The sequence below is a fragment of the Mustelus asterias genome, chromosome 15 (genome assembly GCF_964213995.1).
Source record: "Mustelus asterias chromosome 15, sMusAst1.hap1.1, whole genome shotgun sequence".
NCBI classification, from domain to species: domain Eukaryota; kingdom Metazoa; phylum Chordata; class Chondrichthyes; order Carcharhiniformes; family Triakidae; genus Mustelus; species Mustelus asterias.
Genome location: NC_135815.1, coordinates 6,516,484 through 6,541,863, shown reverse-complemented (window position 1 = coordinate 6,541,863; position 25,380 = coordinate 6,516,484). Strand labels below are relative to the sequence as shown.

At 50.0% G+C, this 25,380-nt stretch overlaps 1 protein-coding gene across 23 annotated transcripts in view; it reads left to right on the top strand.

Annotated features, from left to right (window-relative positions):
• The window catches only part of adgrg6 (adhesion G protein-coupled receptor G6), a 131,789-nt gene that overhangs the window by 91,827 nt on the left and 14,582 nt on the right, over positions 1–25,380 (top strand). For all 23 annotated transcript variants that reach the window (XM_078229404.1, XM_078229402.1, XM_078229405.1 and 20 more), the window contains 9 exons: positions 1,653–1,857; positions 3,508–3,673; positions 5,859–6,002; positions 7,453–7,566; positions 11,922–11,967; positions 13,612–13,718; positions 15,798–15,925; positions 21,416–21,684; positions 23,396–23,495. In XM_078229404.1, coding sequence (XP_078085530.1) covers positions 1,653–1,857; positions 3,508–3,673; positions 5,859–6,002; positions 7,453–7,566; positions 11,922–11,967; positions 13,612–13,718; positions 15,798–15,925; positions 21,416–21,684; positions 23,396–23,495 — 1,279 coding nt within the window. The remainder of the gene's footprint in view (positions 1–1,652; positions 1,858–3,507; positions 3,674–5,858; positions 6,003–7,452; positions 7,567–11,921; positions 11,968–13,611; positions 13,719–15,797; positions 15,926–21,415; positions 21,685–23,395; positions 23,496–25,380) is intronic.

The following is a 25,380-nucleotide window of genomic DNA, read 5'->3' as shown; positions in this document are numbered from 1 at the left end:
GGGATGTGTCCAGGTATGACAAGCACACACAACAGTGGTCCATATAGGACAAAGGCACAACTGAGGTCCACCACAATGAGGAAACATTTCAAGCTGGGTTACTGCTCCTGACTGCTACCCGGGGGCGACCACTGACCAGGAGGATGGGTACAGCCCATTCCATGATGCTTCCATAGTTGAATGGCCTCCTCATGCTCACTGATGGTTTCCATTTGGGTGCCATCTAAGGATTTGCAGCATCGTGAAAGTGTGTCCGTAAAGGAGGAGAGAGAAGGCTAAAACTAAACCCAGACCAGTATCGGCTACTGTTCTTAAAATGTAGCATCATCGGATTTGCCATCATTTCCCACCAATCTCTATTCGCCACTGAGTTGCAGCATACATGGGTTCACTCCACAGCGGTGCTGATGAAAGGCTGGATCTTCTCATTGGGGGCGGCACGGTGGCACAGTGGTTAGCACTGCTGCCTCACAGCGCCAGAGACCCGGGTTCAATCCCGGCCTCGGGTAACTGTCTGTGTGGAGTTTGCACGTTCTCCCCGTGTCTGCATGGGTTTCCTCCGGGTGCTCCAGTTTCCTCCCACAGTCCAAAGGTGTGCGGGTTAGGTTGATTGGCCATGCTAAATTGTCCCTTAGCATCAGGGGGTTTAGCAGGGTAAATATGTGGGGTTATGGTATAGGGCCTGGGTGGGATTGTGGTCAGTGTAGACTCGATGGGCTGAATGGCCTCCTTCTGCACTGTAGGATTCTATGATTCTATCCCATTGTAGGTAAGCCATTCCCCAAACCGCCCCCCCGCCACTGCCTCATGGCGGGCTCCCTGGCAGCAGGATGGGCAAGCTATGCAAAACGCCGTATCATCAATGGGACAAAAGTGAGCCCCTCCTCTCACCGGAAAACATGCTGTGGGGAGGAGGAGCCGGAAAATGGCGGTCCGCCTTCTTCACCTGAAAAGATGCCGCTGCGGGGGAGGGGTGGGGGGGCTGGAAAATCCTGCTGGCAGCCAATGGTGAGCTGTCTTCTCTGCTGGCAAACATGCTGCCGGGGTTGGAGGGGGCGGTGGGGGTGGCGGGGAGGTCGGGGTGTGGGGGGGGGGGGGGGCGGGGGGGGGGTGTGGTGGGTACGGTGGGGGGATCCTGCCCGAGTCTCTGAAAACTATGGATATGTAGATATGTTGTACACAAATTCTGCTCGAAGCACCTACAAGTATAACATCAGTGAACACAATATTGTTCTATGAGTCTTCATGCATGATTATTGCATGTTGAAGCACTCACACGCATAAACCTCGTGTGGATATACAGACATATCTACACATACCTTGCTGCATTGGACCAGGTGCATCTGAACTCCATTTCTCCTGACCTTCCCCTGAATTTGACCAATGATCAGCACTGACCTTCCCATGAATTTGACCAATGATCACGCACTGACCTTCCCGCGAATTTGACCAATGATCAGCACTGACCTTCCCATGAATTTGACCAATGATCACGCACTGACCTTCCCGCGAATTTGACCAATGATCAGCACTGACCTTCCCATGAATTTGACCAATGATCACGCACTGACCTTCCCGCGAATTTGACCAATGATCAGCGCTGACCTTCCGGGTGAATTCCTCTGAACTTTTCCCCTCGTTATTTCCCACAGACAACGCAGCTGAGGTAGCCAATCAGCTTCTGGATTTTACAGCGGACAAGAACCTGACCCGGGAGCAGGTGGATAAGCTGGTGGAGACGCTGAAACAGATTGTCATCGTCTCGGAAATCAACTCCACCTTGGCATCAACGGTACTGACTGTCCTGTCCAACATCCTGTCGAGCTCTGACACCGCCTTGGCCACATCTTCCCAAGTGTGAGCATCCCGCGGCCGCAGCTGCGTTAGTTTTATTTGTGTATGTCCTCACTTCCTGGCTGGTTGGGAACGTGTCAGAAAAATATGATGTGGAAATGTGTAATATTGGTTGAGGAATGAATAGAAACCATCAAATTCCGACAGTGCAGAAGGAGGCCATTTGGCCCATCAAGTCTGCACTGACAACCCGTTGCCTCACATGCTTACCCCGCTAATCCCACTAACCTATGCATCCCGGGACACTAAGGGGCAATTTAGCATGGCCAATGCACCTAACCTGCACATCTTTGGAGTGTGGGAGGAAACCGGAGCACCCGGAGGAAACCCACGCAGATACAGGGAGAATGCGCAAACTCCACACAGACAGTGACCCAAGCCGGGAAGCGAACCCGGGTCCCTGACGCTGCGAGGCAGCAGTGCTAACCACCTGTGCCACCGTGCCACCCCAACCACTGTGCCACCGTGCCACCCCTGACTGGGAGAACTCCCCTGTTCTTCTTCGTAAAGTACCAGGGCATCTTTTCCATTCACTCTGAGAGGGCGGGTGAAACCTCATCTTTCATAACAACTCAACAGCCACTGAAACACGTCTGAAGTATTGCCATGGTTCTATTGTGGGAAATGTGATAACCGGTTTGTACACAGCAAGATCCCACAAAGAGCCGTGAAGTCAATTACTAGGAGGTCTGTTTTATTAATGTTATAATTGGGTGATAAATATTTTCTACCCTTGGGGAGAACACTCCAACACTTTATTCACAATGGTGCTGTGTGATCTTATATTTGATTTGATTTGATTTATTATTGTCACATGTATTAGTATAAAGTGAGAAGTATTGTTTCTTGCGCGCTATACAGACAAAGCATACTGTACATAGAGAAGGAAAGGAGAGAGTGCAGAATGTAGTGTTACAGCCACAGCTAGGGTGTAGAGAAAGATCAACTTAATGCGAGGTAGGTCCATTCAAAAGTCTGACAGCAGCAGGGAAGAAGCTGTTCTTGAGTCGGTTGATACATTTTCTCAGACTTTTGTATCTTTTTCCTGACGGAAGAAGGTGGAAGAGAGAATGTCCAGGGTGCGTGGGGTCCATGATTATGCTGGCTGCTTTTCCGAGGCAGCGGGAAGTGTAGACAGAGTCAATGGATGGGAGGCCGGTTTGCGTGATGGATTGGGCTTTATTCACGACCCTTTGTAATTCCTTGCGGTCTTGGGCAGAGCAGGAGCCCAGACCAAGCTGTGATACAACCAGAAAGAATGCTTTCTATGATGCATCTGTAAAAGTTGTAAAACCCCACGCACACCGGACATTCTCTCTTCCACCTTCTTCTGTCGGGAAAAAGATACAAAAGTCTGAGGACACGCACCAACCGACTCAAGAACAGCTTCTTCCCTGCTGCCATCAGACTTTTGAATGGACTTACCCCGCATTATATGTCCAGCTGGGAGGGTAAACATCTCATCTGAAAGATTGTGCCTCTAGCAGTGTGGCACTCGCCCAATACTGCACCAGGTATGTCCACTTGTCTCGTATACTCATTCTCTGAATGGGACTTGAACTCACATGGTGAGAATGCTCACTTCTTAGCCAAGGCTGAACCTTCAAAGCATGCATGAACTACATTTTACATACTGTTTCTCTTCTGTTTTAGAGCTTTGAGGACGGTGGATGCATTGACTGTGAAGATGATCTTCACTGGGCCTTCAGTGAGTATCACCACACCAAACCTGGCAGTTGGGATCTCCGCTGTCGACACCATCAATTACACCGGTACTTCCTTCAGCGTGGGATCTCCGAATGAAGACTCGGAGTTGGAGGTAAGGTGCTGTGACTAGGACAGACAACATGGACACAACACCACTCCTCACATCCAGTTATTTTTAATTTCTGAGAAGCCAGCATTCATTACCCAACACTACTTACTCTTGTACTTACTCTCGTAAAATAACTGAGTGATTGCTCGGGCCATTTTAGCTTGGAGTTAACCACATTGCTGTGGCTCTGGAGTCACATGTAGGCCAGACTGGGTAAGGACGGCAGATTTCCTAAAAGACATTAGTGAACCAGATGGGTTTTTCTGACAATCGACAATGGTTTCATGTTTGATTAATTGAATTAAAATTCTCCAGCTGCTTGCTGGGATTAAACTGTTGAATTATTCATCCAGCTCTTTGGAACATGATGGCCAGAAGTTTCCGACCTTTCACGCCAGTGGGATTCCTTTTTTTAATTATTCATTCGTGGGACGTGGGCATCACTGGATAGCCAGCGTTTATTGCCTATCCCTAGTCGTCCTTGAGAAGGTGGTGGTGAGCTGCCTTCTTGAATCGCTGCAGTCCATGTTCTGTGGGTTGATCCACAATGCCGTTAGGGAGGGAATTCCAGGATTTTGACCCAGCGACTGCGAAGGAACGGCGATATATTTCCAAGTCGGGATATTTCCCTTGGAGGGGAACTTGCAGGTGGTGGTGTTCCCATGTATCGGCTGCTCTTGTCCTTCTGGATGGTAGACCATAAGACCATAAGACATAGGAGCAGAATTAGGCCACTCGGCCCATTGAGTCTACTCCGCCATTCAATCACGGCTAGTGGGTTTGACCCATAGCAACCCATAGTGGGTTTGGATTCTCCGGTCCTGCTGCAGTTTGGCTGAACGCCAAATTCTCTGGCCTCACTAGCAGGAGCAGCGGGGCGTGAAGGACCAGAAAATTCTGGCCAATGACAAAATTCTGCATCCCCCCCCACCCCCACCCCTAACCCTCCCCCAAGCCTGTAATGACATTTAGAGTTACTGTGCTTTGGGAACATATCTGAAATGATAAATATTGTCTTACAGCAACACTGCTGGTTGTATCTGTTTAAGTTTTCTTCCCAATGCTTTGTCCCTTCTATCTGACGATTCTACCACATGTTGGACTAAGGTTCCTTGGGATCAGACAGCTCTGTAGTAAGTTGGCCAATTGATCTTCCTGTACGTGTAACTCAACACTGAGGATCAATAGACAATTTGGCCTTCAGGACTATAGCCATTATTAGCAGAGCAGGTCAGAGGTTAGGAATTCTTTGGACGGTAAATCACCTCCTGACTCTCCAAAGTCTGTCCACCATCTACAAGCCACACATTAGGGGTGTGATGGAATACTCTCCACTTGCCTGGATGAATACAGCTCCAACAACACTGGGCGGCACGGTGGCACAGTGGTTAGCACTGCTGCTTCACAGCTCCAGGGTCCCGGGTTCGATTCCCGGCTTGGGTCACTGTCTGTGTGGAGCTTGCACATTCTCCTCGTGTCTGCGTGGGTTCCCTCCGGGTGCTCCGGTTTCCTCCCACAGTCCAAAGATGTGCGGGTTAGGTTGATTGGCCAGGTTAAAAATTGCCCCTTAGAGTCCTGGGATGCATAAATTAGCGGGTAAATATGTGGGGGTAGGGCCTGGGTGGGATTGTGGTCAGTGCAGACTCGATGGGCCGAAAGGCCTCCTTCTGCACTGTAGGGTTTCTATGATTCACTCAACACAATCCAGGATGAAGCAGCCTGCCTATTTGGTACCCAATCCACCTCCTTAAACACCAACCCTCTGACGGGGAGATTCTTTAAAGTGGATCTCAGTGGTGACTTTTCCTCTTTGATGGAGGCCCTTGTGGTGGGAGTCTCTCTGCAAACACCCCGATGGTGAGATTCCAAAGATGAAAAGGACTCCAGACCTTCATTTTGTGAGGAAACTCTCTTCTCAACAAAGTGATGCGGAGATGCACTTGGACTCACTCACTCACCTGAAGAAGGAGCGACACTCCAAAAGCTCGTGCTGCCAAATAAACCTGTTGGACTTTAACCTGGTGTTGTGAGACTTCTTACTGTGCTTAACGAAGTGACCAGGGAACATGAATCCCTCGGGAATGGATGGGAAGAAGGGGAGAAAGTCAATGACAGAATGACATGCTACAGGTTATGGCCCTCTCTGCTATCACACTATGATTGATGCCTCTCCCATTCTCACCCGCAGGTTAATCTTGAGGGAGAACCCAAGGGTGGAGCCCTGGCTGAAATCAAGTTGCCCCCTGGCCTTTTCCAACAGCTGACAGATGATGAACTCAGTGCGGTGTCGAGGACTCAGTTTGCTTTCTTCAGTAAAACGGGACTCTTTCAGGTAAGGGAAGAGCACTTGGTGCATCTGCATGACAGGTATGGCTTTTGAAGACAGGTTCCCAACTGCCCTTTCCAATCCCATCGCCAACTTTCACCCTCTCCTTTCCTAATGCTGCTGGCTCCTCCTTTTGAATCCTGATTGGTGGAGATGGTTCAGTTATCTCTCCTGACTCTCACCCAAGTGACCAAGTGGGCAGTTTGGGGAGTGTGTTGGCCAAGTTATTTATCCACAGGAGGCATCGCAACTGAGCACTGCCGAGCGGGAGCCATTAAATAGAGATTGGGGCAAATGGGATCAAAGGTTATGGGAGAAAGCAGGATTAAACTATTGAGTTGGACGATCAGCCATGATCGTAATGAATGGCGGAGCAGGCTCGAAGGGCCAAATGGCCTCCTCCTGCTCCTATCTTGTATGTTTCTATATTTCTATCAGGAGCAGGAAGGTTGACTAACCTGCTGCTGTCTGGCGAGAAGCAGTAAGAAGTCTCACAACACCAAGTTAAAGTCCGACAGGTTTATTTGGTAGCAAAAGTCACACAATCTTTCGGAGCTCCAAGCCCCTTCTTCAGGTGAGTGAGAATTCTGTTCACAAACAGGGCATATAACAGTATATGCCCTGTTTGTGAACAGAATTCTCACTCACCTGAAGAAGGGGCTTGGAGCTCCAAAAGCTTCTGTGGCTTTTGCTACCAAATAAACCTGTTGGACTTTAACCTGGTGTTGTGAGACTTCTTACTGTGTTCACCCCAGTCCAACACCGGCATCTCCACACCATGGCTAGAAGCAGACAGAGTTCATTCTTTGTTTGAATAATTCTCGGGATGTGAGCAGTGCTGATGGGTCTGGCCTGTCCCTCACTTGCTGGGTTCTCTCGGAGGGTAATCAATGATTAACCGCATCATTGTGCGATTGGGGCCTTACAGCAACCCAGACAGGCTAAGGAGCCAAGAGGGCGTTGGGTGAACCTGTTGGACTTTGGTGAGAGTCTGACAGGACCGCCAGCTTTTACTGAGATTAGGGCTGGGAGATTCTAGCCCCGCTCCAGCTCACTCCGGGATCTTCCTGTCCCACTGAAAGTAAGTGGACCTGTGGCTGGTCTTGGCGAGTCCTGTCCATGCAAAGATGTGCAGGTTAGGTTGATTGGCCATGCTAAATTACCCCTCAGTGTCAAGGGGATTACGAGGATAGGGCCTGGGCGGCACTGTGATCAGTACAGACATGATGGGCCGAATGGCCTCTTTCTGTACTGTAGGATTCTATGATTCTATGAAACCACACCTGACACTGAGGGGATCACTCGCTGTGACAGATCACTGTAGGGGTGTGTTAGAGCTGGTCATTTGTTGAGTGGAAGTCCATCGGAAATTCACGCATTATGTTGTCCAGTTCAGCTGGTATTTCTGCAGCTTTTTCAAGACTCTCACAGGTGTGTTTATCCTTTAATTTGCTAGGATCCAGGAGGATTTGCTCTGCAGAGCTTTGTGATTGCAAGCAGCGTGGGAAACATCAGCATCAGTAACCTGTCTGAACCAGTCAGGATCAGAATTAAACACCGACAGCGTGAGGTACGATCAGCTTCCAATCTCAACAACCTGGCAGGTTACCATTAATCAGAATTTTAACTGGACCGGCCATCAAAGTACTGCAGCTGCAACAGCAGGTCAGAGGGTGGGAATTCTGCAGTGAGTAACTCACCTCCTGGCTCCCCAAAGCCTGTCCACCATCTACAAGGCACAAGTCAGGAGTGTGATGGAATACTCCCCACTTGCCTGGATGGGTGCAGTTCCAACAACACTCAAGAAGCTCGACACCATCCAGGACAAAGCAGCCCACTTGATTGGCACCACATCTACAAACATTCACTCCCTCCACCACTGATGTATCGTGGCAGCCGTGTGGACCATCTACAAGATTCACTGCATCAATTCACCAAGCCTAATACAACAGTACCTTCCAAACCCACAACCTCTACCACTTAGAAGGACAGGGACAGTAGATACATGCAAACTTCAAATGACCCAAGCGCCAGAGACCCAGGTTCGATTCCAGCCTCGGGTCACTGTCTGTGTGGAGTTTGCACGTTCTACCCGTGTCTGCGTGGGTTTCCTCCGGGTGCTCCGGTTTCCTCCCACAGTCCAAAGATGTACGGGTTAGGTTGATTGGCCATGCTAAATTCTCCCTCAGTGTCAGGGGGATTAGCAGGGTAAATGTGTGGGGTCACGGGGATATGCGTGGGATTGTCGGTGCAGGCTCGATGGGCCGAATGGCCTCCTTCTGCACTGTAGGGCTTCTGTGATCATCCAAATGGCCATTTCTTCAGGGGTGAGTGTTGAGAGGTTGTTGGGCTCTGGGGAGTATTGTGGCGTCTGCACTAAACAAGTTTTCTCGTTGAATGTAGATGAACTGAGAGAAAGGGCTGTATAAACTACTGCCGTGGAGATGCCGGCGTTGGACTGGGGTAAACACAGTAAGAAGTTGTTGTTAAACTTCTTACTGTGTAAACTACTGCCCACAGCCTTGCTATTCAGTATTGAGAACAGCCAGCCAGTGTCACTGCAGCCGATAGTGGATTTTAGTAGCTCACCTTCGCCACCTGCAGGATTTTAGCAGTGAGTGCGGCAATATACAATGAAGCGCTCTCTGAAGTCTCACAGCTGTATTCTCTCACTGTGGAATCTGGGAAGATTTGACCCGAGACTGAACATTAAACCCTCAATCAGCAAGATTGCTTAAGTGCAACTCGCACAACATTGTGTAACCTTTGTGTCTCCACCCTGTGCCACTTTGCATCAACTTCTGCCACTTTGAGAGAATCCTCGGAGACTATTCCCTTCTGATCTCCCACCCTTCCTCTTCCGGGACTACAGTTTGTTCCAAACCCAGTCAGTTCAGCCCTGCTCCGCACTAAGTCTCCTTCGACCATCACATGCCCTTCTCCACTGTCCCCCATTGGCTCCCTCACCCTTCGATCTAAATGAAACCTGTGCCTCACCAGCACCATCTCGCTTCCCTGAGATTCCACTCGATCAGTTTTAACCTTTCACTCACTGTTCCCCTGCGCCAGCCTCTAACATAGAACATAGAACATAGAAAGTCACAGCACAAACAGGCCCTTCGGCCCACAAGTTGCGCCGATCACATCCCCACCTCTAGGCCTATCTATAGCCCTCAATCCCATTAAATCCCATGTACTCATCCAGAAGTCTCTTAAAAGACCCCAACGAGTTTGCCTCCACCACCACCGACGTCAGCCGATTCCACTCACCCACCACCCTCTGAGTGAAAAACTTACCCCTGACATCCCCCCTGTACCTACCCCCCAGCACCTTAAACCTGTGTCCTCTCGTAGCAACCATTTCAGCCCTTGGAAATAGCCTCTGAGAGTCCACCCTATCCAGACCCCTCAACATCTTGTAAACCTCTATCAGGTCACCTCTCATCCTTCGTCTCTCCAGGGAGAAGAGACCAAGCTCCCTCAACCTATCCTCATAAGGCATGCCCCCCAATCCAGGCAACATCCTTGTAAATCTCCTCTGCACCCTTTCAATGGCTTCAACATCTTTCCTGTAATGAGGTGACCAGAACTGCGCGCAGTACTCCAAGTGGGGTCTAACCAGGGTCCTATAAAGCTGCAGCATTATCTCCCGACTCCTAAACTCAATCCCTCGATTAATGAAGGCTAGTACGCCATACGCCTTCTTGACCGCATCCTCCACCTGCGAGGCCGATTTAAGAGTCCTATGGACCCGGACCCCAAGGTCCTTCTGATCCTCTACACTGCTAAGAATGGTACCCTTCATTTTATACTGCTGCTCCATCCCATTGGATCTGCCAAAATGGATCACTACACACTTATCCGGGTTGAAGTCCATCTGCCACTTCTCCGCCCAGTCTTGCATTCTATCTATGTCTCGCTGCAACTTCTGACATCCCTCCAAACTATCCACAACACCACCTACCTTGGTGTCGTCAGCAAACTTACCAACCCATCCCTCCACTTCCTCATCCAGGTCATTTATGAAAATGACAAACAGCAAGGGTCCCAGAACAGATCCCTGGGGCACTCCACTGGTCACTGACCTCCATGCAGAGAAAGACCCCTCCACAGCCACTCTCTGCCTTCTGCAGGCAAGCCAGTTCTGGATCCACAAGGCAACAGCCCCTTGGATCCCATGCCCTCTCACTTTCTCAAGAAGTCTTGCATGGGGGACCTTATCGAACGCTTTGCTGAAGTCCATATAGACCACATCCACCGCTCTTCCTTCGTCAATGTGCTTGGTCACATTTTCAAAGAACTCAACCAGGCTCGTAAGGCACGACCTGCCCCTGACAAAGCCGTGCTGACTACTTTTGATCATACTAAACTTCTCTAGATGATCATAAATCCTGTCTCTCAGGATCCTCTCCATCAACTTACCAACCACTGAGGTTAGACTCACCGGTCGGTAATTTCCCGGGCTGTCCCTGTTCCCTTTCTTGAATATAGGGACCACATCCGCAATCCTCCAATCCTCCGGAACCTCTCCCGTCTCCATCGACGATGCAAAGATCATCGCCAAAGGCTCAAAGATCATCGCCAAAGGCTCAAAGATCATCGCCAAAGGCTCGCTGGTGCAGCCTTCAACCTCATGAGTCACCCCTCGCTTTGAACCTTTCCTCCAGATCACTCCATCACTCTATCCACTTTGAGAATTCTCAGCATCCACTTCCCCAACCCTGCTTGCCACCCTGTCTCCGTGTCTAACTCCCACTGGCATGGCTTTTCTTCCCAATGCACATGTGTAATCTCTCCTTAGATTGTATTTTTTGTCACATGAAGGGCAATTTTTATTTTCTCTCCAGTGTTGCTCAGGTTGCTGAATGGTTTGTGCTAAATCCTCTAACCTCCACTCAGGAGGTCATTGGTTCAGTTCCCACTCCTGAGACTTGAGCACATTATCATAGAATCCCAACAGTGCAGAAGGGGGCCATTCAGCCCATCAAGTCTGTACTGACCACAATCTCACCCAGGCCCTATTCCCGCAACCCCTCATATTTACCCTGCTAATCCCCCTGACACTAGAGTCAATTTAGCATGGCCAATCAACCTAACCTGCACATCTTTGGACTGTGGGAGGAAACCGGAGCACCCGGAGGAAACCCACGCAGACACGGAGAGAACATGCAAACTCCACACAGACAGTGACCCAAGGCTGGAATTGAACCCAGGTCGCTGGCGCTGTGAGGCAGCAGTGCTAACCACTGTGCCACCGTGCCACCCCTGCTCTAGAGTTGGAATTCTGAGGGAGTGCTGCACCATCACCATCCTCTTTTCTGATAAGACATTCATAGAATTTCTACAGTGCAGAAGAGGCCATTCAGCCCATCGAGTCTGCACAGCTCCCTGTCAGAATATCTTACCCATGCCCTCTGCCCTGCCCTATCCCTGTAACTCCACACATTCATTATGGCCAATCCACCTAACCAAGCACATCGTTGGACTGTGGAAGGAAACCAGAGCACCCGGAGGAAACCCACGCAGACACGGGGAGAACATGCAGAGTCCACACCGACAGTGACCCAAGGCCGGAATCGAACCCTGGCGCCATGAAGGCAGCAATACTAACCACTGTGCCACCGTGCCGTCCAAGGTTCTGAGAAAGGGCAGGGGTGTTCTCCCCAGTGTTCTGGTTTATATTTGTCCCTCGGTCAATGTCACGAATAAAACAGATCATCAGCTCATTATTACATTGCTGCTTGTGGAATGTGGACAAAATAAAGAGCAACTTCGCTTCAATTTCCCGTGAAGCATTTGCGATGTCTTGAGCTGATATAAAATGCAAGTTCTTTATATGTCTAAATGTATTTTCCACTTTGCCTTGAGAGGGGAGCCTGGTCTCACTGGGAGCTCATCAACTTCTGCAATCTTGTTCTTCAACAGGAGCAGTTTAAACCGCAGTGTGCCTTCTGGGATTTGACATTAAACAGTAAGTAAAAGTTTATTAATCATGGTTTTACTGGCAAATTCACAGAATCATTGAATCTCTGCAGTCCAGAAGGAGGCCATTCGGCCCATCGAGCCTGCACCAACAACAATCCCACCCAGGCCTTATCTCGTAATCCTAAGTATTTACCTTGCTAACCCCCTTGACATGAAGGTGCAATTTAGCACAACCAATCCACCTAACCCACACGTCTTTGGAATGGGGGAGGGAACCGGAGCACCCGGAGGAAACCCACGCAGACACAGGGAGAGCGTGCAGACTCCACACAGACAGTGACCCGAGCTGATAATCGAACCTGGGTCCCTGGCGCTGTGAGGCAGCAGTGCTAACCACCTTGCCTCCCCAAACACTGTGCCCCATGCCACCCCAACACGTCTTTGGAGTGTGGGAGGAAACCGGAGCACCTGGAGGAAGTCCACGCAGACAACGTGCAAACTCCGCACAGTCATACAAGGCTGGATTTGAACCCGGGTCCCTGGCACTGTGAGGCAGCAGTGCTAACCACTGTGCCGCTGTGCCGCCCTTATTCTGTGAGGTCAGGACAAGTATGTCCCAAAGGACCGCGGTTAGATAGAAAGCCCAGTGGCTGATACTCCTTCATGCCATGACCAATTTCAGCATTTAATCAGAGATGCTGAACACGAACCAGTGGAAAATACTGAATAGAACCAGGAACCAGTGGGGGTGGATTAGCTCAGTTAGCTTAAGGATGAAGCAGAATGTTACTACCAGTGTGGGTTCCATTGCCAGCCAATCCCATGCCAGCTATGGAGGTTTGTCTACTTGCCTAGTAAGAAGTTTAACAACACCAGGTTAAAGTCCAACAGGTATATTTGGTAGCAAAAGCCACAAGCTTTCGGAGCCTTAAGCTCCTTCTTCAGGTGACTCACCTGAAGAAGGGGCTTGGAGCTCCGAAAGCTTGTGGCTTTTGCTACCAAATAAACCTGTTGGACTTTAACCTGGTGTTGTTAAACTTCTTACTGTGTTTACCCCAGTCCAACGCCGGCATCTCCACATCATCCTCGCCTTGTCCCATGATTGAGGAGGCATCTTTCATGCTGTATGTGACCATTGCGGTAGCACAGCACCACAGTGGTTAGCAGGGACCCGGGTTCGATTCCGGCCTCAGGTCACTGTCTGTATGTGGAATTTACACATTCTCCCCGTGTCTGCGTGGGTTTTCTCTGGGGTGCTCCGGTTTCCTCCCACAGTCCCAAAGATGTGCGGGTTATTGGATCTATCTATTGGATCCTAGTGCTGAAACCTGACCCTACGACATGGGCTTGATAGGGTAAGGGCGGCATGGTGGCACAGTGGTTAGCCTTGGGTCACTGTCTGCGTGGAGTTTGCACATTCTCCCCGTGTCTGCGTGGGTTTCCTCCGGGTGCTCCGGTTTCCTCCCACAGTCCGAAAGATGTGCTGGTTAGGTGCATTGGCCATGCTAAATTCTCCCTCAGTGTACCTGAGTGTGGCAACTAGAGGATTTTCACAGTAACTTCATTGCAGTGTTAATGTAAGGCTACTTACTGACACTAATAAATAAAGTATGCTCCTTTTAATCTCTGAGTGATTTGTAAGCTCTCAGTTTGAACCGTGGCCTCACTGTTTAACATTTTGTTCCTGCAGATGGCACTGGTGGCTGGAATATTCAAGGTTGTCGTGTCGATTCACAGTCCAGTGTGAATGAAACCATCTGCCTGTGTGATCACCTCACACACTTCGGAGTTCTGCTGGTAAGATTTTTTTCCACAAGAAGCTGGGGAAAAGCTAACTGGAACATTAATATCCTTCAGGAAAAGGAACCCTGCTACCCTTATCCATGCATTCCAGCCTGCATATGTCACTCCAGTCCCACACTACATAGATGACGCATAGTATCATAGAATCCCTACAGTGCGGAAGAAGGCCATTCAGCCCATCAAGTCTGCACTGACCACAATCCAAACCAGGCCCTGTTCCCATAACCTTACCCATTTACCCTGCTAGCCCCCTGACACTAAGGGGCAATTTATCATGGCCAATCAACCTAACTTGCACATCTTTGGACTCCTCCTCCATTAACCACTAGTTGAATATCGAAGATTAAGGGGTGATTTATTTATGATGATTAAAGGGTTTGATAGAAACTAGAAGCAGGAGAAGACCATTCAGCCCTTTGAGCCTGCTCCGCCATTCATTGTGATCATGGCTGGTCATCGAATTCAATATCCTGATTCCCCCTCCCCCCATATCCCTTGATCCCTTTAGCCCCAAGAGTTATATCTAATTTCTTCTTGAGATCACGCAACTACATTTGGTGGTAGTGAATTCCACAGATTCACCACTCTCTGGGTGAAGAGATTTCTCCTCCGGCACGGTGGCACAGTGGTTAGCATTGCTGCCTCACAGTGCCAGGGACCCAGGTTCGATTCCTGGCTTGGGTCACTGTCTGTGTGGAGTTGGCACGTTCTCCCTGTGTCTGCGTGGGTTTCCTCCAGATGCTCCGGTTTCCTCCCACAGTCCGAAAGATGTGCAGGTTAGGTAGATTGGCCATGCTAAGTTGCCCCTTGGTGTCAGGAGGACTAGCTGGGGTAAATGCATGGGGTTATTGGGATAGGGCCTGGGTGGGATTGTGGTCGGTGCAGACTCGACGGGCCGAGTGGCCTCCTTCTGCACTGTCGGGTTCTATGATTCTCCTCACCTCAGTTCGAAAAGGTTTACCCCTTATCCTCAAACTCTGACCCCTAGTTCTGGACTCCCCTAAGATTGGGAACATTCTTTCTGAATCTAATGGGGGGAACTTAAATTATTTCCTCTGCTGAGGGGAGCTCAGAAGAAGGGAGCACAGTCTCAGGCCAGGCGGCTCATGGCTGATGGCGGGATGCATCCATAAGGTCGCGCAAATCTGGAATTCTCTCTCTCACCCTGAAAATAGCTGTTGAATCAGATTGATCGAGTTTTTGGCCATCAAGGGTGTTGCGGGTCACATGACAGATGGAGTTAAGGTCCTGATTGGTCACAGTCTCAATGGGTGGCAAAGCAAGCTTGAGGGACTGAGTGGGCAGCTCCTGTTCCTACATTCTTTCATGCAGTTATTAAATCAATCATCAAGCTGGAGCCACTGGAATCCTCTCGGTGGCGTTAACTGTGCGATAATTGTGCTCAAAGGAACAAAGATAAATTGGGAAAATGATCAATAGCTTAGAATCCCTCCAGTGCAGAAGGAGGCCATTCGGCCCATCGAGTCTGCACCGACTCTTTGACAGAGTATCCCACCCAGACCCCATAGCCATAACAATGGGACATTATCTTCAAGCTACATCAAGGCCATTCAGGAGTCAATCGTAGAATCCCAACAGTGCAGAAGGAGGCCATTTGGCCCATTGAGTCTGCACCGACCACAATCCCACCCAGGCCCGTAACCCCACATATTTAATCTGCTAATTCCCCTGACACTGAGTGCAATTTAGCATGGCCAATCAACCTAACCTGCACATCTTTGGACTGTGGGTGGAAACCGGAGCACCCGGAGGAAACCCACGCAGACACGACGAGAATGTGCAAACTCTACACTGACAGTGGCCCGAGGCTGGAATTGAACCCAGGTCCCTGGTGCTGTGAGGCAGCAGTGCTAACCACTGCGCCACCGTGCTGCCCACTTATTTACATGTTTGATTGCTTGCTAATGTGATGCTTGCTCCCTGGTCAAGTATCACTCCCAGCTGAAGTTTTTAATGCACGCCTTACATCCTCCCCTTCAAATACAGAAAGAAGACTCAGAAAATTGCATTGTTGAGAAATTCGGATTGTAATTTTATTTATTTTTCTGATAGGACATCTCCGGGACTGCGCAACAAATAGATGCTCTTAATACAAGGATTCTGACCTTCATCACTCACATAGGATGCGGTATCTCAGCTATCTTTTCAGCAACAACACTTTTAACATATGTGGCCTTTGAGTGAGTGAATTTTAACACATCTTTGTCAAAGTGAACCTGTGCTGCTTCATTTACCATCTTTTTATTGGACCCAGCAGAGGAAGAGTTAACTGGCCCCTGGCTGTTTGGTCACAGATTCCTGTTCCCTCGTTTGATCTCTGTTTGGGTGCCTGTTTATAATGCAAGACTGGACTTGCATTACCTCCTTTGCCTTATCTTTTTTGGCAGATAAGGCAAAAGAGAATCCGAAGATCTTCTACAAATACGTAAAGGGCAAAAGAGTAACAAGGGAGAGAGTAGGGCCTCTTAAGGATCAACAAGGTCATCTGTGTGTGGATCCACAAGAGATGGATGAGATCCTAAATGAATATTTCTCATCAGTATTTACTGTAGAGAAAAGCATGGATGTTAGGGAACTTGGGGAAATAAATATTGATGTCTTGAGGAGTGTACATATTACAGAGGAGGTGGTGCTGGAAGTCTTAAAGCGCATCAAGGTAGATAAATCCCCGGGACCTGATGAGGTATATCCCAGGATGTTGTGGGAGGCTAGGGAGGAAATTGTGGGTCCCCTAGCCGAGATATTTGAATCATCGATAGTCACGGGTGAGGTGCCTGAAGATTGGAGAGTGGAAAATGTTGTGCCTTTGTTTAAAAAGGGTTGCGGGGAAAAGCCTGGGAGCTACAGGCCAGTGAGCCTCACATCTGTGGTGGGTAAATTGTTGGAAGGTATTTTGTGAGACAGGATCTACAGGCATTTAGAGATGCAAGGACTGATTAGGGACAGTCAGCATGGCTTTGAGAGTGGAAAATCATGTCTCACAAATTTAATTGAGTTTTTTGAAGGGGTAACCAAGAAGGTAGATGAGGGCAGTGCAGTTGATGTTGTCTACATGGACTTTGGCAAGGCCTTTGACAAGTTACCGCATGGTAGGTTGTCGCATAAAGTTAAATCTCACGGGATCCAGGGCGAGGCAGCCAATTGGTACAAAATTGGCTTCTTGACAGAAGCCAGAGGGTGGTTGTAGAGAGTTGTTTTTCAAACTGGAGGCCTGTGACCAGCGGTGTGCCTCAGGGATCAGTGCTGGGTCCACTGTTATTTGTCATTTATATTAATGATTTGGATGAGAATATAGGGGGCATGGTTAGTAAGTTTGCAGCCGACACCAAGATTGGTGGCATAGTGGACGGTGAAGAAAGTTATCTCCAATTACAACGGGATCTTGATCAATTGGGCCAATGGGCTGATGAATGGCAGATGGAGTTTAATTTAGACAAATGCGAGATGATGCATTTTGGTAGATTGAACCAGGGCAGGACTTACTCAGTTAATGGTAGGGCGTTGGGGAGAGTTACAGAACAAAGAGATCTAGGGGTACATGTTCATAGCTCCTTGAAAGTGGAGTCACAGGTGGACAGAGTGGTGAAGAAGGCATTCGGCATGCTTGGTTTCATCGGTCAGAACATTGAATACAGGAGTTGGAACGTCTTGTTGAAGTTGTACAAGACATTGGTGAGGCCACACTTGGAATACTGTGTGCAATTATGGTCACCCTATTATAGAAAGGAAATTATTAAACTAGAAAGAGTGCAGAGAAGATTTACTAGGATGCTACCGGGACTTGATGGATTGAGTTATAAGGAGAGGCTGGATAGACTGGGACTTTTTTCTCTGGAGCGTAGGAGGCTGAGGGGTGACCTTATAGAGGTCTATAAAATAATGAGGGGCATAGACAAGGTAGATAGTCAATATCTTTTCCCAAAGGTAGGGAAGTCTAAAACTAGAGGGTATAGGTTTAAGGTGAGAGGGGAGAGATACAAAAGTGTCCAGAGGGGCAGTTTTTTCACACAGAGGGTGGTGAATGTCTGGAACAAGCTGCCAGAGGTAGTAGTAGAGGTGGGTACAATTATATCTTTTAAAAAGCATTTAGATAGTTACATGGGTACGATGGGTATAGAGGAATATGGGCCAAATGTGGGCAATTGGGATTAGCTTAGGGGTTTAAAAAAAAAGGGCGGCATGGACAAGTTGGGCCGAAGGGCCTGTTTCCATGCTGTAAACCTCTATGACTCTCTGCCTCTATGACCAACTCATCTCCACATAGATTAAGGTCTTGTTTAACTAGCACGTGGCAATCACCCACTGAAACACATTGACAGCCAAGAGCAAATGTTAGTGGGGTGTTGACTGGTCAAGGATAAGGATATACATCTTGTGGCACAGTGGTTAACACTGCTGCCTCACAGTACCAGGGACCCAGGTTCGATTCCAGCCTCGGGTGACTGTCTGTATGGAGTTTGCACGTTCTCCCCGTGTCTGCATGGGTTTCTCCGGTTTCCTCCCACAGTCCAAAGATGTGCGGGTTAGATAGATTGGCCATGCTAAATTGCCCCTTAGTGACTAAAGATGTGTACGTTACGTGGGATTAGCCATGCATGGTGTTACGGGGATAGGGTGGGGGAATGGGTCTGGGGAAGGTATTCTTTCAGAGTCGGTACAGACTTGATGGGCTGAATGGCCTCCAGCTGCACTGTAGGGATTCTAGGAAAGGCATTGATTGATTAAGTACCTTAAATGCATATAAAGAAGCACCGCTGCGACCTTCATAACTGGGTAGCTTTGGAGAGGGAGGATACAGTATCCACTGATATGCTTCAGGCTTGCCAAGACCAGTGGCCACCCTGACCAGTGCCCGCTCTGACCAGTACCCACGCTGATCAGTGTCTCCCTGACCAGTGCCTTCCTGACCAGTGCCCACACTGACCACTGCCCACCCTGACCAGTGCCCACGCTGACCAGTGCCCACGCTGACCAGTGCCCACCCTGACCAGTGCCCATGCTGACCAGTGCCCACCCTGCTCTGCCCGCTCTGACCAGTGCTCACACTGATCAGTGTCTCCCTGACCACTGCCCACCCTGACCAGTGCCCATCCTGACCAGTGCCCACCCTGCTCTGCCCGCTCTGACCAGTGCTCACACTGATCAGTGTCTCCCTGACCAGTCCCACCCTGACCAGTGCCCACCCTGATCAGTGCCCGCTCTGACCAGAGCCCGCTCTGACCAGTGCCCACCCTGACCAGTGCCCACGCTGACCAGTGCCCACCCTGACCAGTGCCCACCCTGACCAGTGTCCGCTCTGACCAGAGCCCGCTCTGACCAGTGCCCACCCTGACCAGTGCCCTCCCTGACCAGAGCCCGCTCTGACCAGTGTCCGCTCTGACCAGAGCCCGCTCTGACCAGTGCCCACCCTGACCAGAGCCCGCTCTGACCAGTGCCCACCCTGACCAGTGCCCTCCCTGACCAGAGCCCGCTCTGACCAGTGTCCGCTCTGACCAGAGCCCGCTCTGACCAGTGTCCGCTCTGACCAGAGCCCACCCTGACCAGTGCCCACCCTGACCAGTGCCCTCCCTGACCAGAGCCCGCTCTGACCAGTGCCCACCCTGACCAGTGCCCTCCCTGACCAGAGCCCGCTCTGACCAGTGTCCGCTCTGACCAGAGCCCGCTCTGACCAGTGTCCGCTCTGACCAGAGCCCACCCTGACCAGTGCCCATCCTGACCAGTGCCCTCCCTGACCAGAGCCCGCTCTGACCAGTGCCCTCCCTGACCAGAGCCCGCTCTGACCAGTGCCCTCCCTGACCAGTGCCCTCCCTGACCAGTGCCCACGCTGACCAGTGCCCACCCTGACCAGTGCCCACCCTGACCAGTGCCCACCCTGACCAGTGCCCACCCTGACCAGTGCCCTCCCTGACCAGTGGGCACTGCAGGGGCTTTGACATTTTGATTTAATTAGTTAAGTTTCCTTTTGATGTTTCGCTTTAGTTATAATGCTCCACCTGGTAGTATTTTTGTTCACATTTTTAAAGTTTGATTTTAAAGAGTATAAAAAGACACTCACGGCCTTACACGACACGACGGGGTTGGAGTGCTAAATTTCCCTTGTCTTTTCCTTACAGTAGCCCTTTAAGGAGCTGTTATCTTGTGTATGAGTGGATTTGTTAATTTGATTATTTTTTTACTCAGTGGAGTATGGTCGGAGGCAGACATGTGTAATGTTACATTCAGTAAATAAATCAACCATCAAGAAAAAGATTTGTGTTCACATTCTGACTTCACCATCTGGCTTGTGACTCAATTAACACATTTCAGGAACCCGTCATTGTGGATGACAGAAAAAGTTGTGTTTTACAAGCCTGAAAGTTGAAGGTGGAAAGGGAGATGTGATTCAATTTGATTTACTGTCACATGCATTAGTGTACAGTGAAAAGTATTGTTTCTTGCGCGCTATACAGACAAAGCATACCATTCATAGAGAAGGAAAGGCGAGGGTACAGAATGTAGTGTAGCTAGGGTGTAGAAAAAGATCAGCTTAATATAAGGTAGGTCCATTCAAAAGTCTAATGGCAGCAGGGAAGAGAAGATGTGGAGGCCCACAGTGTATTGGTGTCCTAGGTTGAAATGAGTCAGAGTAAGAAACACCACTGCTCTGGGGACCTGGGTTCGAATCTCGCCATGGCAGATGGTGGAATTTGAATTAATTTTAAAAAAGATATCTGGAATTAAGAATCTACTGATGGTCATGAAACCATTGTTGATTGTAGGGAAAAGCCATCTGGTTCACTAATGTCCTTTAGGGAAGGAAATCTGCCGCCCTTACCCGGTCTGGCCTACATGTGACTCCAGAGCCACAGCAATGTGGTTGACTCTCAACTGCCCTCTAAGGGCAACTAAGGATGGGCAATAAATTCTGATGTGGAGATGCCGGCGTTGGACTGGGGTAAAAGAGTTTTAACAACACCAGGCTAAAGTCCAACAGGTTTATTTGGTAGCAAATGCCATTAGCTTTCGGAGCGCTGCTCCTTCATCAGATGGAGTGGATATCTGCTCATAAACAGGGCATACAGAGACACAAACTCAAGTTACAGAATACTGATTAGAATGCAAATCTTTACAGCTAATCAAGTCTTAAAGATACAGACAATGTGAGTGGAGAGAGCATTAGGCACAGGTTAAAGAGATGTGTATTGTCTCCAGACAGGACAGCCAGTGAGATTCTGCAGGTCCAGGCAAGCTGTGGGGGTTACCGATAGTGTGACATGAACCTAAGATCCCTGTTGAGACCGTCCTCATGTGAGCGGAACTTGGCTATCAGTTTCTGCTCAGCGACTCTGTGCTGTTGTGTGTCATGAAGGCCGCCTACTGTAAAAGCTAATGGCATTTGCTACCAAATAAACCTGTTGGACTTTAACCTGGTGTTGTTAAAACTCTTACAATAAATTCTGGTCGGCCAGTGATGCACAAGTCCCATGAATGAGTACAAAAACATGATGGATGACCCATCCAGACTCAAAACGTTGGCTCTATTCTCTCTCCACAGATGCTGTCGGACCTGCTGAGATTTTCCAGCATTTTCTGTTTTTGTTTCAGGTTCCAGCATCTGCAATATTTAACTTTTATCTTTACTTTTACCTTGGTATTTAAATTCAAATTAAACTTTTCCTTTCACCATCTAGGAAGCTCCGACGGGATTATCCGTCAAAGATCCTGATGAACCTCAGTACCGCGCTGTTCCTCCTGAACCTCGTGTTCCTGATCGATGGCTGGCTTGCCTCGTTCAACATTCCCGGATTGTGCGTTGCCGTTGCGGCGTTCCTCCACTTCTTCCTGCTGGCCTCCTTCACCTGGATGGGACTGGAGGCTCTCCACATGTACATCGCCTTGGTGAAGGTGTTTAACACCTATATCAGAAAGTACATGCTCAAATTCTGCATCATTGGATGGGGTAAGTTAGATTTTCTTTGTAGAATCCCAACAGCGCAGAAGAGGCCATTTGGCCAATTGTGTCTGCACTGACTCTGAGCATCTTGCCCAGGCCCTCTCCCCGGCCCTATCCCAGTAACCCCACACATTTCCTGTGGCTAATGATGGCTCACCATGACCTTCTCAAGGGCATTACAGGCCAGTAACATCCACATACCCTTTCCTCAAAACATTAAGCTGAACCCCACTGTCCTTGCTAAACAGTCCCATCTCCAGCAAGAACAGTGGATGCTGGAAAAACTCAACAGGTCTGGCAGCATCTAAAGGACGAATGTCTTTCTTTCTTCTGACAAAGAGCCAAAAGAACTCAAAATGTTAACCCTGTTTCTCTCTGTCCAGATGCTGCCAGGCCTACTGGGTTTTTCCAGCATACAATCCATAGAATCATAGAATCCTGCAGAAGGAGGCCATTCGGCTCATCGAGTCTGCACCAACCACAATCCCAGCCCTATCCCCATAACCTCATGCATTTACCCTGGCTACTCCCCCTGACACTAAGGGGCAATTTAACATGGCCACCTAACCCGCACATCTTTGGACTGTGGGAGGAAACCCATGCAGACACGGGGAGAATGTGCAAACTTCACACAGGCAGTGACCCGAGCCAGGAATTGAACCCAGGTCCCTGGCGCTGTGAGGCAACAGTGCTAACCACTGTGCCATCCGCAGCATTTTGCTTATTTTAGTCCCATCTGCAATCTCCCTTGTCTCTCCAATGTTCTCGAGTGTGGTGTTGTACCCTGAATCTGATCTCATCTTTGCCACAATTCTACACTTGAATCCCTCCAATCAGGTTTCTTCCCACATGATGGAAACAGCTTTGATTGAAACCACAGATGACACTCTGTGACACCCTGTGTGAGGGTGACAAAGCGAAACTATCCCTCTTCCTCCTGCTTAACCAGTCCACAGCCTTTGACACGGTTGATGATAACATCGTCCTACAACACCTTTCCACTGTCGTCCAGCTGGGTGTGACTGCTCTCAGCTGGTTCCATTCTTATCTCGAATTGTACTCAGAGAATCACTTACAATGCTTTCTATTACTGCTCCCTCTCTGTTAGTTGAAGTTTAAGTTTATTTGTTAGTGTCACAAGTAGACTTACACTGCAATGAAATTACTGTGAAAATCCCCCAGTCGCCACACTCCAGCGCCTGTTCGAGTACACTGAGGGAGAATTTAGCATGGCCAATGCACCTAACCAGCATGTCTTTCAGACTGTGGGAGGAAACCGGAGCACCCGGAGGAAACCCACACAGACACGGGGAGAACGTGTAAACTCCACACAGACAGTGACCCAAGCCGAGAATTGAAGCCGGGTCCCTGGCGCTGTGAGGCAGCAGTGCTAACCACTGTGCCGCCTATACCGATGTTACCTCTGCAGCCCCCCACCCCCCGCCCCCCTTGGCCCAACCCACTTCTTATCCACATGCTGTCCCTCGGCAGCACCATCTGAATTGTTTTCACTTACACACTGAAGACTCAAGCTCACCGTCTCCTCTCTCGACTCCTCTGCTGTTGCTAAAGGATCAGACTGCTTTGTCCCACATCCAGTGCTGGATCAGCAGACATTTCCTCCAATTAAATATTCGGAAGACTAAAAGCATTGGGTGGGTGGGAAGACATTGTTCTTCAATGACTCTCTGTCTTTCTGCATTTGGACTCTTCGCAGGTTTACCTGCGATCGTGGTGGCGATCGTTCTGGCAATCGACGATGAATTCTATGGTGTGAAACTGTACGGGAATGAAGCAGAAAATGGAGCCTCTGAATTGTAAGTTACAAAAGGCAAATAATAATACAACAATAAATATATCAATATAGTGGACCTGGATTGTACGATCTCGTTCGCCCCGCCCCATTGCCAACGAGAAGGGTTTGGCATTCAGGCAAAACTCCACTCACTGCAGCGGGACCAGAGAATCCCAGCCGCGGGGCGAGATCGGAGAATCCCAGCCGCGGGGCGAGATCGGAGAATCCCAGCCGCGGGGCGAGGTCGGGGAATCCCAGCTGTGGGGTGAGGTCAGGGAATCCCAGCCGCGGGGCGAGGTCGGAGAATCCCAGCCGCGGGGCGAGGTCGGAGAATCCCAGCCGCGGGGCGAGGTCGGAGAATCCCAGCTGCGGGGCGAGGTCGGGGAATCCCAGCCGCGGGGCGAGGTCGGGGAATCCCAGCTGCGGGGCGAGATCGGAGAATCCCAGCCGCGGGGCGAGGTCGGAGAATCCCAGCTGCGGGGCGAGGTCGGAGAATCCCAGCTGCGGGGCGAGATCGGGGAATCCCAGCTGTGGGGCGAGGTCGGAGAATCCCAGCTGCGGGGCGAGATCGGGGAATCCCAGCTGTGGGGCGAGGTCGGAGAATCCCAGCTGCGGGGCGAGATCGGAGAATCCCAGCTGCGGGGCGAGATCGGGGAATCCCAGCTGTGGGGCGAGGTCGGAGAATCCCAGCTGCGGGGCGAGATCGGGGAATCCCAGCTGTGGGGCGAGGTCGGAGAATCCCAGCTGCGGGGCGAGATCGGGGAATCCCAGCTGCGGGGCGAGGTCGGAGAATCCCAGCTGCGGGGCGAGGTCGGAGAATCCCAGACGCCGGCAAGGTCGGAGAATCCCAGCTGCGGGGCGAGGTCGGAGAATCCCAGACGCCGGCAAGGTCGGAGAATCCCAGCTGCGGGGCGAGGTCGGAGAATCCCAGCTGCGGGGCGAGGTCGGAGAATCCCAGCTGCGGGGCGAGGTCGGAGAATCCCAGACGCCGGCAAGGTCGGAGAATCCCAGCCGCGGGCGAGGTCGGAGAATCCCAGCCGCGGGGCGAGGTCGGAGAATCCCAGCTGCGGGGCGAGGTCGGAGAATCCCAGACGCCGGCAAGGTCGGAGAATCCCAGCCGCGGGCGAGGTCGGAGAATCCCAGCCGCGGGCGAGGTCGGAGAATCCCAGCCGCGGGTGAGGTCGGAGGTTTCTGATGTTTGGATGTTATATATCAGCGCACTTGGAGACGGGAAAGACCAGGAAAGGAAAGGGACCAGTGCATTCATAGAGATGTCACAGGCATGAAGAGTTGAAGGGCTTTTTTCTATGTGTTGTCGGCTTCAATGATTCTGTGCTAAGGGGTAATAGCATGGATTTGATTTGATTTGATTTGATTTGATTTATTTTTGTCACACGCATTAACATACAGTGAAAAGTATTGTTTCTTGCGCACTATACAGACAAAGCATACCGTTCATAGAGAAGGAAAAGAGAGAGTTCAGAATGCAGTGTTACAGCCATAGCTAGGGTGTAGAGAAAGATCAACTTAGTGCAAGGTAGGTCCATTCAAAAGTCTGACGGCAGCAGGGAAGAAGCTGTTCTTGAGTCGGTTGGTACGTGACCTCAGACTTTTGTATCTTTTGCCCGACGGAAGAAGGTGGAAGAGAGAATGTCCGGGGTGCGTGGGGTCCTTCATTATGCTGGCTGCTTTGCCGAGGCAGCGGGAAGCGTAGACAGAGTCAGTGGAGTTTCCACTGAGCTGTGCTTTTCATAGAATCAGAATGTCACAGTGAAGTACAGAGTCAGAGACCATTCGAGCCATTTAGCTTGTCCTGGCTCTTTGATCCATCCATTTGGATCTATCCATTTAACTCCACTCACCACCCCTCCTTCTCCAGAGCCCGACAATTTTCTGCCCTCCAAGTA